This window comes from Ambystoma mexicanum, chromosome 14 (genome assembly GCF_040938575.1).
Source record: "Ambystoma mexicanum isolate Mex_15411 chromosome 14, UKY_AmexF1_1, whole genome shotgun sequence".
Taxonomy (NCBI): Eukaryota; Metazoa; Chordata; class Amphibia; order Caudata; family Ambystomatidae; genus Ambystoma; species Ambystoma mexicanum.
Window position 1 is genome coordinate 21,660,109 of NC_090940.1, and position 16,663 is coordinate 21,676,771.

The 16,663-nt window shown below is 48.6% G+C and overlaps 1 protein-coding gene across 2 annotated transcripts in view; it reads left to right on the top strand.

The window, feature by feature from the left end:
* Nucleotides 1-11,083, top strand: part of MBIP (MAP3K12 binding inhibitory protein 1) — a 62,379-nt gene extending 51,296 nt beyond the window's left edge. Inside the window, exons 6-9 of one of the 2 annotated variants that reach the window (XM_069638426.1) lie at nucleotides 6,180-6,332; nucleotides 8,867-8,964; nucleotides 9,396-9,434; nucleotides 10,206-11,083. In XM_069638426.1, coding sequence (XP_069494527.1) covers nucleotides 6,180-6,332; nucleotides 8,867-8,964; nucleotides 9,396-9,434; nucleotides 10,206-10,313 — 398 coding nt within the window. In that variant the 3' untranslated portion in view covers nucleotides 10,314-11,083. The remainder of the gene's footprint in view (nucleotides 1-6,179; nucleotides 6,333-8,866; nucleotides 8,965-9,395; nucleotides 9,435-10,205) is intronic. The other variant, XM_069638427.1, reaches the window with a different exon arrangement.
* Nucleotides 11,084-16,663: the final 5,580 nt, after the last annotated feature.

Here is a 16,663-nt window from a genome sequence, read left to right on the forward strand (position 1 = left end):
GGTCATCAGTTTGGGAAGGAGTGATGTATGCAGGTAATTCCCAGAAGAGCCTAGCTGGCTTATTCACAACACTACCTGAGCCACTAAAGGGCAAACTGGTGGGGTAGTAGAGCATCCAGAAGACAGCCACGTGACATTATTCACAGTGTGCCCTCAGATTTACCAAACGTTGCTGCCCATTCAGCAAATTATTTAGGGCCTTATCAGGGTCCCTGGAGTCCCAACACAGACCCTGACTTGCACTAAGGTTTACTGTGGGTGTCTGAGCCTTGCCATATTTTGGCAGTGCTGCATGCTTTAGTGCCCAAAAGCACTAGAAATCTGTCAGAAGGCCCTATTCCAAATCAGTCTTTTACCACTGTTTCTGAGCTGCAAGCAAAGTGGTTGCGGGGTATGGGTGAGCAGCATTTTGTCAAGACTTGTCACTTCTGCATGGTCACTTATGTTTCTTTCTATGTTTTGTTCTTTATTCCAAAAGGGTATTTCGAGGGGATTGTATCCTCTGACGTATTCCACATGTCTGACAGTAATGTCCACAGCTGTGCTGCTTCAGAATTGTTTTCGGTGTCCCATGTCAATTACGTTGATATGCTGTCCCTCGAAGGCCTTGTCAAGAGCAGACGTCACCGGATGTTATATGTAGGACGCATGACCCCCTGTAGCCTCCGTTCCGTTTTTTTCCACGAGCACGCCTCGGTTCTTCTGTTGAATCGGTTCTTCTAACTTGGAATATGTCTTTGTCTTCTACCCCGAGGTTGGGCTTCAAGTATCGGGACTGCGGTTCCAAAATGTCTTATGGATCTGCACGACGTCTGCCTCTGGTGCCTCGGCGAGAGCCACGCCATCGATTAATGCCAGTCCTTGACGTGGAAGGCCTTGTGGGAATGGAAGAAGTTGTTGTCTGTAGGTAGGGTTTACAAATCCCATAAATCGTCGGTCGAAAGCCCAGCGGATTCGAGGGGCGACTCTCCGCGTTGGCGTAAGTCCAGGGGATCTCATTTTTGGAGTGGGTCCCGCCATTCCTCTGCCTCTTCTATACACTCTCGGAAGCGCTGTCACCGGTCGCCTTCCCCATCAGAGGACTCGCCATATGGCGGGTAGCTTGTCTCAACAAGCCTTAATCTCCGGCAGAATGGGACGCATTCCGCAAGGAGATGATGGTGATTTTCCAATCGCAGGGCACAGTTCCGTCCACGCCTTCGAGAGAAGCTGGCAAGGAACGAGCTAGGGCCACCGCTCGCACGCCTTCGGGCTCGAGCAGTCGGCGCGATAATCGGGAGCTGTCGAGGTCCCGATCGGACAAGTTTGATCACCATAGCCGTCCCGGTCCTCGACGCCTCTAAGAAGGCATCAGCGCCATGTCCGTCGAGGGACTCTCTCGAGGCTCTGGCTCTGAGGAAGTCATTGATGCCGAGGCCGTCGAAGGACACGCTTAGGGCACCGAAGTCGTTGGCGCCTCGGTCGATGCTGATTCAATCGGCGCCTAGGTGCCCCGGGGGCCCATGCAACCTCCAAGGAAGGCCCTCAGTAAATCAGTGAGGCCTGTGTTTGAGCCTTTTTCTGTACCCTCGTCCAGGGATTTGTTCCAGCCTTTAGATTACATCTCAGAGGTGGAAGAAGGGTCTGCTCACAGCCAGATGGAAGACCCGCGTCAGTCCTTACATGACACCAGTGGTCTGGACACCTCTCCGGAGGTTGAGTTTGGCAGGCCTGACCCTGGTACACCTGCGGAGTCCTCGTACAGGCGTCTCATGTCGAGGGTGACTGAGTACTTGGGGTGGTCTGCGCCACCTGTGGATTTTCTGCAGGATGACCTGACAGAAGGCCCACCCACTGACCTGGTGCTGCCATTTCATATGACCTTACAAAGAAGGGTGGCAGCGGCTTGGACGCTCCGGAGAGTCTCCAGGCAGTGAATAAGTCGCTACTGAAAAAATACCATCCAGCCAGTGGCGACCCCCGTTATTTGTCTACGCACCCCACTCTGGAGAGTTTGGTGGTGCAGGTGGCTACGGCCCCAGCAAAGCAGGCTGCGTACCCTACCATTCCCTCCGGATAGGGACGACAAGCGCTTTGACGGTTGGGCGAAGAAAGTATTTTCGTCTGGCTTTGAAGGCAGCCAACTCTGTTTGTGCCTTGGCAAGATTCACTCACACTCTGTGGAATTGTGTATCCTTGGCGGCTGAACATATTCCCGAAGGGGAGGAACGGGATGGTTTTCTGGCCCTTGTGCAGGATGGCAAGGATGCCGTGTGTGAAACCGTTCAGTCGGGTCTGGACGTGGCAGACTGTGTCAGCCGGTCCATGGCGGCAAGCACAGTGATGCGCAGGTTTGCGTTGTATGCGGAAGTCTGGGTTTGCTCCTGATGTACAGTCCCGGCTTCTCAACATGCTCTTTGATGGTGTCCATCTTTTTGGCAGCAAGGCTGACAAGAGCCTTGAGAGTTTACAGACCTCAAAGCAGCAGCGAAGTCGTTGATCGCGGCAGTACGTCAACCTCCGCCTTTTTGTCCTAGGGAACAGCAATGGAGGGAGGTTCCTTTCAATACTACTCTCCCTTTGGTAGATCGGCTGCCAGTCAATGGGGCCAACGTAGGAGTACCAGAGCTGGAAAACAAGGTACTCGATGTGCCAAAGCCGCTCAGGCAGTTGCCTCTTTGCCCTCAAGCACTGCCGCTTCAGCTCAGTCATGAGGCCATGTCCCATGGTTCGCCGGTTGGGGGAGGGCTGGCGCAGCATCTGGTAGAATGTCGTGCCATTATTTCAGATGTGTGGGTTCTGGAGATCATAGCCCACGGCTACTGTCTTCCTTTCCGGCAGAGGCCTCATGACAATCCACTGAAGAAGCTCTCTTTGAAGAGTCCAGATCCGCTCCTTGCGCAGGAAATCCTATCCCTGCTGGAGAAAGGCGCCATAGAACTGGTGCCTGTAGCGGAGAGGAACAAGGGATGGTATTCACCATATTTTTTGATCCTGAAAAAGACGGGGGGGGGGGGATTGAGACCCATCATGTACTTGCGTGGTTTGAACAAGCTCCTCAGGAAGGACAAGTTCAAGATGGTTACTCTCTCTCAAGTCCTCCAGGTCCTTCAACTTCAGGACTGGTTGGTGTCTCTCGACCTCAAGGATGCTTACTTTCATGTGCTGATTCATCCCAAGCACAGGAAGTACCTGAGGTTCGCGACTCGCATTTTCAGTTTCCGGTCCTGCCGTTCGGATTGACCTCCGCCCCGAGGGTCTTCACCAAGCTCATGGTGGTGGTGGCAGCGTATCTCAGGAAAGGGGGGGGGGGGATTCACGTCTACCCCTACCTGGACGATTGGTTGATCAGGGCGCGCTTTCCCAAGCAAGTCCTGCATCATCTGTCAGTCACCTGCCACTCCCTTCACAGGCTGGGCTTCTCCCTCAACTTAAAGAAGTCCCACTTGACATCTACCCAGCGGCTCCTGTACATCGAAGCAGTGCTCGACACATCCCTGAGGCAGTGTTCGCCTCCCCATGTGAGGGCTCATCACATTCTGCAGATGGTGGACAAGTTTCAACATGCCCAGATTCTCCCGGTGTTCGAGTTCTTGAGGTTGCTTGGCCTCATGGCATCCTGCATTCTATTGGTGCTGAAGACCAGGCTGCGGATGAGTTCTTTGCAGTGCGCTCTCAAAATGCAGTGGTCAGTCCTCCGGCAGGGTGTCGGATCCCGTTCAGGTGCCACCCTCGGTCGCCCAGGATCTTCTGTGGTGGGCCGCCGAAGGCAATCTGGAGAAGGGAGCACCATTTTGGCTACCCTGGCCGGAGATGACGATCGTGATGGACGCGTCCCTCACAGGATGGGGGGGGCTCATGCCAATGAGTTGACGGTCAGCGGTCATAGGTCTCTGTCGGAGTCCATACTCAACATCAATCTGTTAGAGCTGCGGGCTGTCGGCTAGCCCTGAATGCTTTTCTGCTGTTTGCGGGGGGGGGGGAAAAATGTCCTGATCATGACGGACAATACAGTGGCAATGCACTACTGCAACAAAAAGGGGTGTGGGGGGGGACAGGATCACTCCCACTCTGCAGAGAGGCGATGCAGCTCTGGTTCTGGGCCATCCAGCAGGAAATTTCGATCTCGGCAGTTCATCTGGCTGGAGACAAACGCGGTGGCGGGTGCTTTGAGCAGGCAGAGCAGGATCTCTCACAAGTGGGAGCTGGCTCAGGAAGTTCTTTTGGGACCCCACAAGTGGATCTCTTTGCCACCAGTGTCAGCCGGAAGTGTGAAAGATTCTGCTTGCGGGAATTTCCTCCAAGAGGAGCCTTGGGGGGGGGGGGGGGTGTTAATAGTGGAGTGGTCCTTCCCACTACTGTACACGTTTCCTCCAATCCCCGTCATTCTGCAAGTGTTGCGGAGGTTCGGTTCCCGAATGATCCTCATTGCTCCGACATGGGCCAAGAGAGCGTGGTACCCGGACCTTCTAGACATGTCCATCTGCCCTCCATGCCGTCTTCCCTACTGAGACGATCTGCTCTCACAGGGGGGGGGGGTCGGGGTCTCCATCCCGAGGTCAAGTCCCTCAGTCTTCATGTTTGGTATCTGAAAGGTTGAGGTATAAGGATTGGGACCTCCCCGAAGATGTGATGGAGGTGTTGCTTTCGGCCAGAAGGCCTGGAACAAAATCCCTGTACCACTGCCGTTGGAGAAAGTTCTGCGACTGGTGCAGGGTGCAGAATGTGGATCCTTTTCAATGTTCAATTCCTGTGGTTTAGTCTTTTTTTGCTTTCTAGTGGGTACCATTAAGGGTTACCTGGCGGTGCTGTCCATATTTAAGTGCTTGTCTGAGGAGTGTTCTTATTTTAAGATTCCTTTTGATTTCTCAGTTTCTAAAAGGACTATTCCACTGTCACCTTTCCAGGTGCCAGGATGGGATTTGCACTTGGTTCTAAAATTCCTAATGGGAGCTCCATTTGAGCCCTTACATTCTTGTCCTTAAGTCTGTATTTTTAGTTGAGGTTACTTGCGCTGGCAGAGGTGAGTGAGTTGCAGGCACTATCCGCCAAGCCACCTTTCACGGTGTTCCATAAGGACAGGGTTGTCCTTGGGGTTCGACTTTCTTTTCTTCCGAAGGTTGTGTCGGAATTTCATTTGAGCCAGAGGGTAACTCTTCTGGCGTTCTATCCTCTGCCGCATCCTGGTAAGGAAGAGGAGAGGCTCCATAGGTTGGATCCGAGGAGAGCTTTGAGCTTCGATCTCTCACAGATGTCTAGGGTCGGAGTGGACGATCAGCTATTTGTAAGATATGCTGGAAGGTGTCTAGGTGAAGCTGTTACCAAGCAGACCTTGTCCAGATGGATCATTTTGACGATCTCTGAATGTTACCGTTTGGTGGGTAAGGACCCTCCGGTAGGCTTACAGGCCCATTCTACTAGGGGTGTGGCTGCCTCTACTGCTCTGCAGAGGGGTGTTCCCATTCGTAATATTTGTGAAGCAGCCACGTGGGCCTCTGTCCATACTTTCCCTGGACTCTATCCATGGTCAAGATTTGGCCTTTGGTAAGGTGGTCCTCTATTCTGCTATTAGATTGGGTTTCTAAATTCTTTTCCTACCTCCATACGTTGGTACTGCTTTGGGAGTCTGTCAGAGATGTGGAATACGTCGGACGAACAAGTTACTTTCTTACCTGGTAACGTTCTTTCGATGGGATGTTCCTCTGACGTATTCCACATCGAACCCTCCCAGCCTGCCCCCCTACAGAATTCTTATGCGATTGCAGCTTCCGTTTCTGCAAGGCCTTCTGTAGTCATATTGGCAGTAGATTGGTGCCACATGTTCTGAGGGGAAAAAACTGCAACTGAGGCTACGGGTGTCGTGCGTCCTACATATAACATCTGGTGATGTCGGCTCTCGACAGACAGCGCGTCGATGTGGGACACAGACGCCAGAAAAAAATTACGAAGCAGCATAGCTGTGGACATTACTGTTGGAGGAACATCCCATCGAAAGAACGTTACCAGGTAAGAAAGTAACTTGTTCTTTTCTTCGGTTTTTGTTCCATCCTTTCATTTATTTTCTCTTGTAGCTTATTTCATTTTGGCGCCTGCTTGCTTCAGCTGTGGTTCAGGCACTTGTAGTGTACTTGGAATAATGAGGAAGTTTACATTGATGGAATTGTAAAATAGAAATATGAGGCTTGCATAATTTCTTGTAGTTACTCGAGTCGTGAATACGTATGGACCCCAGACCCGGCCAGAGAGAGCTCCGACAGCTAGCACAAAAGCCAAAGTGCTGACTCGAGAATGCAGAAACCAAGCTGTGGAGGAGCGACTACAGAACATGGAGACTCACCTGCGCTTGCAGACAGGTTTGAAAAGCCTCGTCCCTCCACCTTATTAGGGCGTCAGTATTTAATGCTTAGTGGTCTTTGTCAAAAGGATGCCTGATGTAGTTTTAGTGTTTCCCTGTTTTCTGAAACATTGGTTTTAGCAAATATTCTGTATTGGTAACAGACTATGGATTGGTGGCTTTTTGTTTTAATGGCTCTCTACCTGTGGTGTTCCCCAAGGTCTAACCTCTCTACCTGTGGTGTTTAATCAATACTTGTCTTGCCCACCGCATCGTTGCTTTTTGCTCCATTTTCAGTGTAATGCGGATGACGCCCAGCTCTTTCAGGCTCCCCTGAGCTACATCTGCTCATTCGCTCACACCAGACTGGCCGCAATTCAGGAGTGGTGTGCCGCCAATGATCTCTGCCTTAATGCCAGTAAGATTGAGATCCTCTTCATTGGCACCCCTGCTCCCTCCGTTCCTCTCTCTGGCCGCCCATTTCCTGCTCCCTCATGTGAGGCTAAGAACATTGTTGTCATCTTCGACTCCACCCTCTCCTTCTCTCCTTGCATCTCTGATGTCTCTAAGAAGTCAAACCATCAGCTGCACCTCCTCAGAGGTATTCTTCCTTTTCGCACTTTCCCCCAGAAGCTCATTGTCTCCAGAGCTCTGGTCCTCTAGGCTGGACTACTGCAACAGCCGCTTTCTAAATCTGCCTGCCTCTACTCTTTGACCGTTACAACTTATACAGAACAGGACTGCAAGACTTGGCCTAAAGCCCAGGGATTTTATCTTTCCAGCACTGAAATCTCTTCACTGGCTCCCTGTGGCTGCAAGGATGAAGTTCAAGATCCTCTGCATCGGCCACAAGGCTTTCTGGGGCCTGGGACTGCTCTACCTCCAACTTTCTCTTTTAAACCTCTTCCTTCTTGAGCTCTCTACTCATCCACCTCCAACTCTTTGAGGGTCAGATGCTTCTCCAAGCAGAGAGTTAGGGCAGGGCCCTCCCCCTCCCCTCGGCTGGGGCCTGCCTCCCTGCCTCTCTCATACTTGAGCAGAGCGCCCTTCGGTTCCGGAAAGCAACTCAAGACCTTGCTTTAGTGTGTTTTTAAAATGTATTTCCAATGCTCACTTCGTTTATAGCAAAATCAGGAAGATGTGGTGGGATTAAAAAAGACGTGGGAAAAAAGTCCACCTGAAATGTGAAACGAGAATGCCATTTGAGCGAAGTTACACGTGCCACCCAGCAGCCATTAGTGGGGTGTTGACCTTGGGTATAGAACTACGTTGTGGGTATGCAATTTAGCCCAAATGCAAAAGGAAAATTGCCTTTGTTTTTATAGGTGCTATTTTATACAGAACGTCATCAACCCAAAACGGAGCTCTCTCAACGCTACAAGCAACTCCATACTGGCATCACTCTTATAGGGATCATCAGTTCAGTATAGTGTCTGCCTTTTGATTGGAGCATTGGGGGCATGTTCAGTAAACACCAGCAAAGTTATGGTGGGTTGGACTGATTTTCATACCCACTGCTTCCAGTGATGGCTGCGGGGTGTTGCTGAGAGACTTTGCTCAAATGGCTCATATAAACAATATGTTCTTAAAGGGATGTTCTAGTTTCCAGTAATGACATAAAATTCATCAGTTATGGTTTCTAAATTAGATGGGCCACCACCCTCATAACCCAGCCACACACACACACATGCACTGCTCAGGATCTTCTGCCCGCTTCCCTGGGAAATCTGCTCTTCAAGTGCATTTTTACCTGGATTTCTTTGGCGCATCTTTTTTTTTCTTTCTGTTGTTCTGTCATTTGTTTTAATGAACAATGTTTGTTCTACTGAATTTTGATTGTTAATGATCTGCCTCACATTCACTGGATGTGTTTGGGCCTTCGGCCCTGCCTCAGACACACTCAAGCCAGCCAATGGGTCCACCGGGACATGGCCTTTAACCATGCATTGGGGCTAATTTCATTGGGTGGGGTCTTCACCCTCAAACACCTGATGGGCCTTTGTGTGGTAGCATTTGACTCTGCCCCAAGCTTTGCATGGTTATTACCAGTGGCCCACTTGTGAATGTTGCCCACTTTGGCTGAAGCCTCTGTTCAGGGACTGCTCCTATAACCGGTGCATCTGAGCCCTTCCGTGCACCCAAATGGTCCTTTCTCCTGTCCTCCAGCTATGGCCACAGCTTGTAGGTAGGTAATCACTGACCTTAGGCTGTGCCCTAAGAGTGGCCACTGGCCAAGGCCAGTATACCCTCGGCATATCCTTAGTCATGCTCGTCCGGCTATTGGAGTGGCTGTGTTTGTGGACATTTGCCCCTCTGCCTTCCCAAGCCCTGAAATGTGCCTACATTGTCACCCAAGGGCCCACGTACTGGGTCGGAAATCTGATGTTTCCTGCTGACCGGGAGGTGGCTAGTGGGCCACAATTGGCATGTGGACTCCATGTGGCCCGTTGTGCACTGCAGCTTAAGTAGTGCTCTTAAAAACAGGCGAGTTGCCAACTGTACCGCTTTCTGCATTTTATGGTTGCTGCCTTCTGTTTCATTTTGCATCTGTAGGAGGCCCGGTGCCTAAAGACATTTATCAGCGAATCAAAAGACTGGAAGAGAAGATCCTGGAGCTGGAAGGGATGTCGCCAGAATACTTCGAGACGGTGGTGCGTGCAGATTCATGTCCAGCTCTAGTTTTGATTAGCGACGTTTGCCCTGCTTGCATGTGCTGTCCGTGTAAACGCTTCCTTGCAAGTTATTTGCCACTAGAAATAACGCCCCTATTGTGTGCGGGTGGATCTGTGGCCTTTATAAGGCTTTCCTGCAGACCTCAAGCGCTTTCCAGAGTGTTGCCCGTGTGCTTCAGAGCAGTGTTCCTGCAGCGCCTTTAGATTGGCAGACCTGCTGCTGCCCACCCTGTACTGTGCCTGCTGATGCCCTGCCACCAGGTTTCAGTGACCAGTTGGTTAGTTTCCCAGATCTAGCGTTTTACGTGTGTGCTGTCTGGCCGAGGCGGGGTGTAAACGCTGCTTCTAGTACAGGTGGTTGTGCTCAAGATGTGCACGTTTCTTGACTTGTGTATTTCTGTTTATTTTAGGGCTATTCCGGAAAGAGAAGAAGAACCCGGGAAACGCAAGTAAGCGTCTAATGTGTGCTCTGTGCAGTGCTGGGAGATCACGTTTCTGTGCTGGGTCTTGGGAGCTATGGCTACTTGCAGTAGTGACTGGCCATCGCTCCCTGTAGTAGTTTATTGCTTGTTCAGGACAACTGAAGTTACAGGGTATCACAATCCTGTCTCTACCCATATACTTTTCACACATCACAGAAAGAATCTCATTGATTTTACAAGTTAGTCCTCAAACTCTGTTCCCTATAAATGTCCCTGTGTGGAAAAATTCTCGCTAGCCCTTCTGATATATACTGACCCTAGTGGGGCGCCGCTGTGTCGCCTGTCTAGGAAAGGGAGAGCAGAGATAACTTGCCCTAATCTCTCACTGCTTTCCAACGTCTCTAAAAAATAAGAGCATCCTGACTGGAAGTCAACCTTGCTGTTTTATTCTTGTTGCGTTCACCTCGTGACACTTATCACCCCCATTGCTTTATTAAGTGTCACGAGGTGAAAGCAACAAAAATAAAATGGCAAGGTTGACTTCATATAGGGACATTTACATAGGAGTTTGAGGAATAACTTTGTAAAATCAATGTAGTTTATTGCTGGCCTGCAGTGCCCACCTAGCAGCTCGGTGTCATGCTGGCTTGCGATGACGCTGTGCGGTCTCCACTGGGCGCTGCCTCTATGCAAGAATAGCGCTACTTGCTACTGCATGCATTTATATGTGCATCTACTGCGATTTGCAGGTAACTGATTTTTTTTTTCTTTGTTAATTTTTATATATTTGATTTTCAGAGTTTCTCTTTGGTGGAACTTGATGAGAAAATCGCTAACCTAAGAAAGAAGTTAACAAGGAAAGCCACTGAACTGTGCTCCAGGGATGGCGCTCAGTTGCGTGGATGACGCACCTCCAGGATTCTTCTTGTGCCCTTCCTGGGTCATTTCTGAGTTGAGTGGCGGGATACTAATGGCTGTGCCTGCCCACCTCCCTCCTGCAGCATGGCCTGTGTGAGCTTTGAGGTGGAATATCTCCGATTCCTTGAGCTCACCGCAGCTTGGGATGTGAGCTTCTGACTTGATTGTGCTCCTCAGAATGATATTTGGCAACTAAGGGCACAGGAGAGAATGCTTTTGGTGCTCACCCGTGTGCCATGTTACAGAAGACCAATTTCGGGCAATAGAAGTGAAGTTGCTGGAGGGCAGGACACTGGTGAGGAAAGCCCACGCTGTGAATGTGCTAAGGAGTGGTGCCTTCCTTTTGGTTCTGTTCCTCAGAGTGGTAGCAAAGGGTGGCACTTGCACTATTTGTGTTATTAACCCCCTGTAAACGGACACAGTACACTATGGCAAATGTGCTTTTTGCTCCATGGCAGTAGTGTGAAGACTGTTAAGCAGAGTGTGATATCGCTTCCTGTCACGTGGAAATGTACAGGAGAGGCCTGTCCTGTGGAAATGTACAGGAGAGGCCCGGCCTGTCCTGTGGAAATGTACAGGAGAGGCCCGTCCTGTGGAAAGGTACAAGGGTGGAAATGGAAATAACTTGTCGTCTTGTTAGATATAAAGACTTAAGGTATTAAAGGCAAACGGGACATTGCAATGTGTCACATGGCGCTCTGCATCAGTACCCCTTGGTCCGCCTCTATGCTACAAAATAAATGTTTGTTTGCCTTAAATGCATGCAGCAGGAGCAGCACGCTTTCCATGCATGTGCGCTTTCTTTCCTCTCCTGTCAAGGCTGTCTGCCACAGTGCAGCATGAACAAGCCAGATAGTCTTTGACAGTTTGGCGTGCCGAAGCAGCTGTCATTCAAACCGGAAGATGGGTCCACTCAGCTACGCTCTAATGGTTTAGTTTGTCACAAGTGATCTTTGTATGCATTGATGGGTGAGAGTATAGTTTACAATGGGTTGTGCAAATGTTTGTAGTCATGAAGAGGCTAGAAACTGGAGTGTACTCTGGGGAAAGTCTCATTGTCCCTGTCAAATTGTCATGATACATGAGAGGGCCACATGAATGGTAGACATGATGTAATTTCCTGTCTCATGATAGACATAGACCTGGTGCAGTTGTATCCAAACTTTCCGTAAATATGTTGTGTTCCGGCCAACACTGTCCCCACATTCCAGAAATGCCTATATTCTATTAACGGCTGTCTCTGGAGTCCCTTTTTATTGCATCATGCTACCCCTCGCTCATCCTCCAGGCTCCCCTTGGGATATCCACCCCACAGTTTGAAGTCCCCTGCTCTATGGATATGCTGTACCTGTAAGAAACCTAGCATTGCATGCTCTACAGAGGCTGTTACCTGAGGTATGCGAAAGGTAAGCCTCCTCTAGCTTCCTGGCTCATGCTGGTGCTCACTCGTTAAGCCAATGAGTGATGCCTGAAAGTGTAATGGGATCTGTCTCGCTGTCTCCTGATGCATGGAGAAGCTGAACACTATATGGTTCAGAAGTATCTTCACGCTGGGGCACAGCCCTGGTTCTTGCAGGCATCTAGGGAAATGGCTTCCTGCTCTTCATTCCAGGGCTCTGAGATTCCATTGTGTCTCTGGCCTCCCCGTTTCTACGCCCACTAGTAGCGTTTGAGCCACCTTGCTTCTTCTGTCATGTAATGTGAAAGCCTCACCTGGAATTTGCTTCTCCTGTGCTGAGAATACGCCCCCCACCTCCGTCCCCTTGAAATTGATAATCCATCAGAATATTGTAACACAAAGTGTTACCCTTATGTGTTGCTCATGCGCCCAAGTTGTTTTTACTCCATACAGATGGAGAAGGAAATAAGGTACCACACAAGATTTGTGTTTTGATTCACCAATATTTATATAGAAAACTGTTGCCCTTTAGTGATGACACGTGTTTCAACGTAACCAACGTCTTTCTCAAATCAGGGCCAATGTAACCGTCCTCTTAAATGTTCTCAAAAGCTTGAATCCAGTCATGGGTTAAATCCCGTGTCCCTCTATTTCCTCAAAGTCGTCCCTTTCAGTCCTGAAGGGCAACAGTTTTCTATATAAATATTGGTGAATCAAAACACAAATCTTGTGTGGTACCTTATTTCCTTCTCCATCTGTATGGAGTAAAAACAACTTGGGCGCATGAGCAACACATAAGGGTAACACTTTGTGTTATGGTCTTTTCCTAGTGGAGTAGAGGAATCATAGGACTCCACGGTTACCCTAATTACACATGCGACCTTAACTGTATGAACACAAAAGATAAAAAGGGCGCAGAGTTCTTCGACATTAGTACCAAAAAATAGATTCCTCACTTTTTTGCCATCAGAATATTGCCCAATGCTGTTTTCTACAACAAAATTATTCCTCCAGCCCTGGTTTTAAGCAAGATGACAGAAGTGACTCCATCTCTTTCTGGTTGCCGAAGGCTTCGGAGTCACTCCTCTCAGTGTGCAACCTGTAGTATTGTTAAGTTGGCCTGCTACCTTAATACATATCCGAATCCATACCTTCCTCCAGCAATTCCTGCTTGGCGATAGCGATCGGCTTTCTGATGCTTAATCTCCCCGGTGTGTCCTCTCTGAGAGGTGCCTTACCATCTTATCCTATTGGACGAGTAGCTCTGTGGGGTCCTAATAGAAAGGCACAGTGGCTTGTCATCGACCTGTCTTTTATTTACCTGATCCTCCGGGGAGGAATGCCCGCCTCCATTGGTCGCCTGCTCATTGCCCTTGCCTCCACTGAGGCTGGCTTCACCATCCCTCCCACTGGACCCATCACGGGTTTGGGGACTCATGTTAGTTTCATTTTCATTGCTAATAATGCAGACCTAGCTCGAGAGGAGCATATTAATTTACAGTTGGATCCTGCCATGATTTTGTACAGTAGTGTAGTGCTGTTTGTGGAGGGAGGGCTGCCTTCAAGGTGACTTATTAAGCAATAAGCCCTGAGCTGCGCGGGCATTACTGAGGCAGGTAAAGCCCAGGGGCGCATAGTTACAGGCCCGAGCAAAGCGAGGACTTACGAAGGCTCCGGGGCTTTACCTGACTCAGTAATGCCACTGCAGCGAGGGGCTATTGCTATTAGTACCCCGGCACGCAAGACCGGGGTCCTAATAGCATTGTTTTTCTGTTCTGAAACGCCAGAGCGTTTCGGAACGGAACAGAAAAAAAAGTTTTTAAAAAATGGCTGCCCGGGAAGGGAGAACTGAGTGTTTTCCCTTTCCATGGTGGCCATTTAAAGTGTATTGAGAAAGACAAATCAAATGGCCGCCATGGAAAGGCATGTTACAATCTGATTGCCCCTCGCTGGGTACTAATAAGATGTAGGCAGCTGTTGGTGGCAGATCCTTCCAGTTCTGAGTAGGGGATCTTCGTCCTTCTGCATCACAAGAGTAGTGGTGAGAGATGCACCCTCTTTGGAGCGTCATTGGTCTTTTGGACCCTCGATCAGGAGTGGGGATGCACTATTTGTTAAATGTATTTGTACCGCGCACCGTCACCAATGGAGTTGGTCCCCAGGCGCTCTAGCGGATCTGCAAACAAGAAGGCGACGTGGGTTAGTAAGGCGAAGTCGGTGTAGGATAGTGAGAGGGGTGGTGTACTTTGACAGCTTCAGCTCAGTATGCACCGTGTGCTGAGCTTTGATGCGAGTATGAGATTGATGTCAGTCCTTGTGTGCTGTTGGTGCGGCTTATTTGTTGTGGTGAAGTGCATGTAGCCTGCGCTGCGAGAGGTGGTTGGGTTTTTTGAGTGAATATGCAGAGTTTTAGCTTTTTGGTTAGTGGGCTATATGATTTGGAACAAATCTTCACAGTATGCTTAAATGCCTTGATTTCATGGGTCCTTCATGGAGGGGCCCTGGTCCCACAGGAGGCTCTGTTTCAGCATACAATGGACAGATGTGTATACCGCACCTAGGTTTGAGTGCCCTGCAATTTAGTGAAGAGGTCTGGGCTTCACAATAAACGATGACTCACTATACAGCATGCAAAGACTGAGGCTATCCCCTGATATGGCGGTCCTGCATAGTAGTAGAAAGGTCTAGGCTCCACAGTAGGTGGGCTTCAGCATATGACGGACAGAGACGGAGTCACATCCAGACTTGGGAGTCCTGCCTAATGGGGGCTAATGTCAACTTGGCTTGAGCAGAATGCAATCCAGAAATTCCCTCTTGAGTCAAGTGGCCCTCATGAGAATGATTGCATTGGTCTGCTATATGGCAACAGATGTGGTGGCTCAAGCGTCATATTCAATCAGGCCACGGGCTGTGTTGCATTGTTACTGTAATTACTCCAGACAGAGCATGGCAGATGAGGTTTGGCCTCAGTTTCGTGCATATCCCTTTCTCGGTGATATATGCATTTACCAAACCTTTTTCCCATCAACACTGATTTTTCAACCCCAAAAGACTTTCTGGTGAAAGGTTTTCACATCCCAGTCAAGTGTTGATGTCCAGATTGCCATGCTCCTTTCCAGACTGAATTCTCTGGCTATCTTGTCTCCGTTTGTAGGTCATTATCTGCCCTCAGACACAGCACTGTGCCTTTGTGTGCTGGGATAACCCTGTAAATGGTGAATCTACAAAACGTGCATGATTCTCTGTGTGGGTGGTTTGCTATAGAAATCTTGAGGGGGATTGATGATGCAGTAAAATATTATTTTGCACTTATTTCCGAGCGCCTAACCCAGTGGTATCTGGGTGCTAGTTACAGTAAGAGCACGAGCTCAAAGGTGCCATGATGCATATGCAGGCATAGTAGCTGTATGTATACAAGGCATAGCTGCGTTTTCAAAAATTGATTATGGAATGTGCGAATTTACATTTCCTTGATTAGCAAACAAACTTATTTGATTAGCAATTTTGTACATTATATTTGAAATGTGACTGGATGTTATTTGTAGCCAAGACATATTAGGAAGAATACAGCATTTCTTTGTTCCTCTGAAGTAATACATTAGTGCGATGAGTGTCTTTAAAATGTAAAGGTTAGTTTCTTGAATGGGAGAAAAAAAAATGGACATGATCAAAAGGCTCCTGTTCCAGTGCAACGCTCTGTGTGCAGTCAGTGTTGCACAGGGTAGTGTCCTGCACATTGTATGCTTGACCTTTCATTTGCTATGTAAGGAGAAGTTCAGAAGTTTCATAAAACCAAAAAGCTCACAATGTTAAAAGAAAGTCATAGCCTGAGGTGTATGGTTTTGTGGCAGGCGGTGTAACTTTCAACTGCAGGTGAGCAAGGTGGCCCTTGCCTGTCATTGATAACTGTTTTCAGTATATCGTTAATTGCCACTGTCAGGGGGCGAGCAGGGCCTCTAACTGTCCTCAAGCCTCAGTTGGGTAAACGCAGCATTCCAGCCCTACGGATCGATGAATGTGGTATTTATCGCTGTTAGCAGTGAGAGCAATAGATCTGTAGCTGTACATACTGTATGGAACTATTGATCACTACTTTGTGTACATTTCTAGTTATCTTTGTGTTTTCGTTATGTAATAGTTAATCAAGCAAGCGACTAAGCAGAGTGGATGGTTTAGCAAGTAGTGAACTTGGCAAACTAGGTGGACTATTGTAGTTTTGCGGCCATCTCACTTTCAGGGGAGCTGGTATAAAGCAACAGGGTGAAACGATAGGATGACAAGGAATTTGAGATCAGCACGGGTTGAGTACCAGTTGCACAGATTATGCAACCAGCAGGTCACGGAACTAGGTTTGCCATCAAAAGCATTTGGCCATGTTATCATGTACATTTTCAAAAGGGTTCACTTGTCAATATGACGCACACTTTCCCAAACAAAAAATCTAGTTCACACTATGAGATTTGGATACAATTACTTAACTGTACTGAAAAACATGTAGACCATACAGTGTCGCAATACTGAAATGATGCATTATTTAACAACTTACATTTTTAGGTAGGTAATTGCAGGACTGTCTGTTAGCGCACATACTGGTCCATGCCAGTCAGGCAGGATATAGTTGGCTTAATACAAGTATAATCCAGAGTACTTCTGCTTTGCAATTATTTGAAGAAAAAAAAAAGCGAATGTTTCTTGCCTAGCAGCCCCACACAGGACTTTGGCAATTTTAATAGTGCAGCAGAAATCCTCTCTGCTACTTCCCATTTTCCTCTTTGCACTTGCAGAGAACAGAGGGTGGAGGGAGCCCTGAGAGCAATAGAGGAATGCAGGGCGAGCTGTGCTTTCATTGAACAAGCTAATTTAAATAGCTAGCTGTGCTACACAAGTGTCAATTTAATTAGCAAACCTACAGATTTGCATAGAAAATTGCTATGCGACG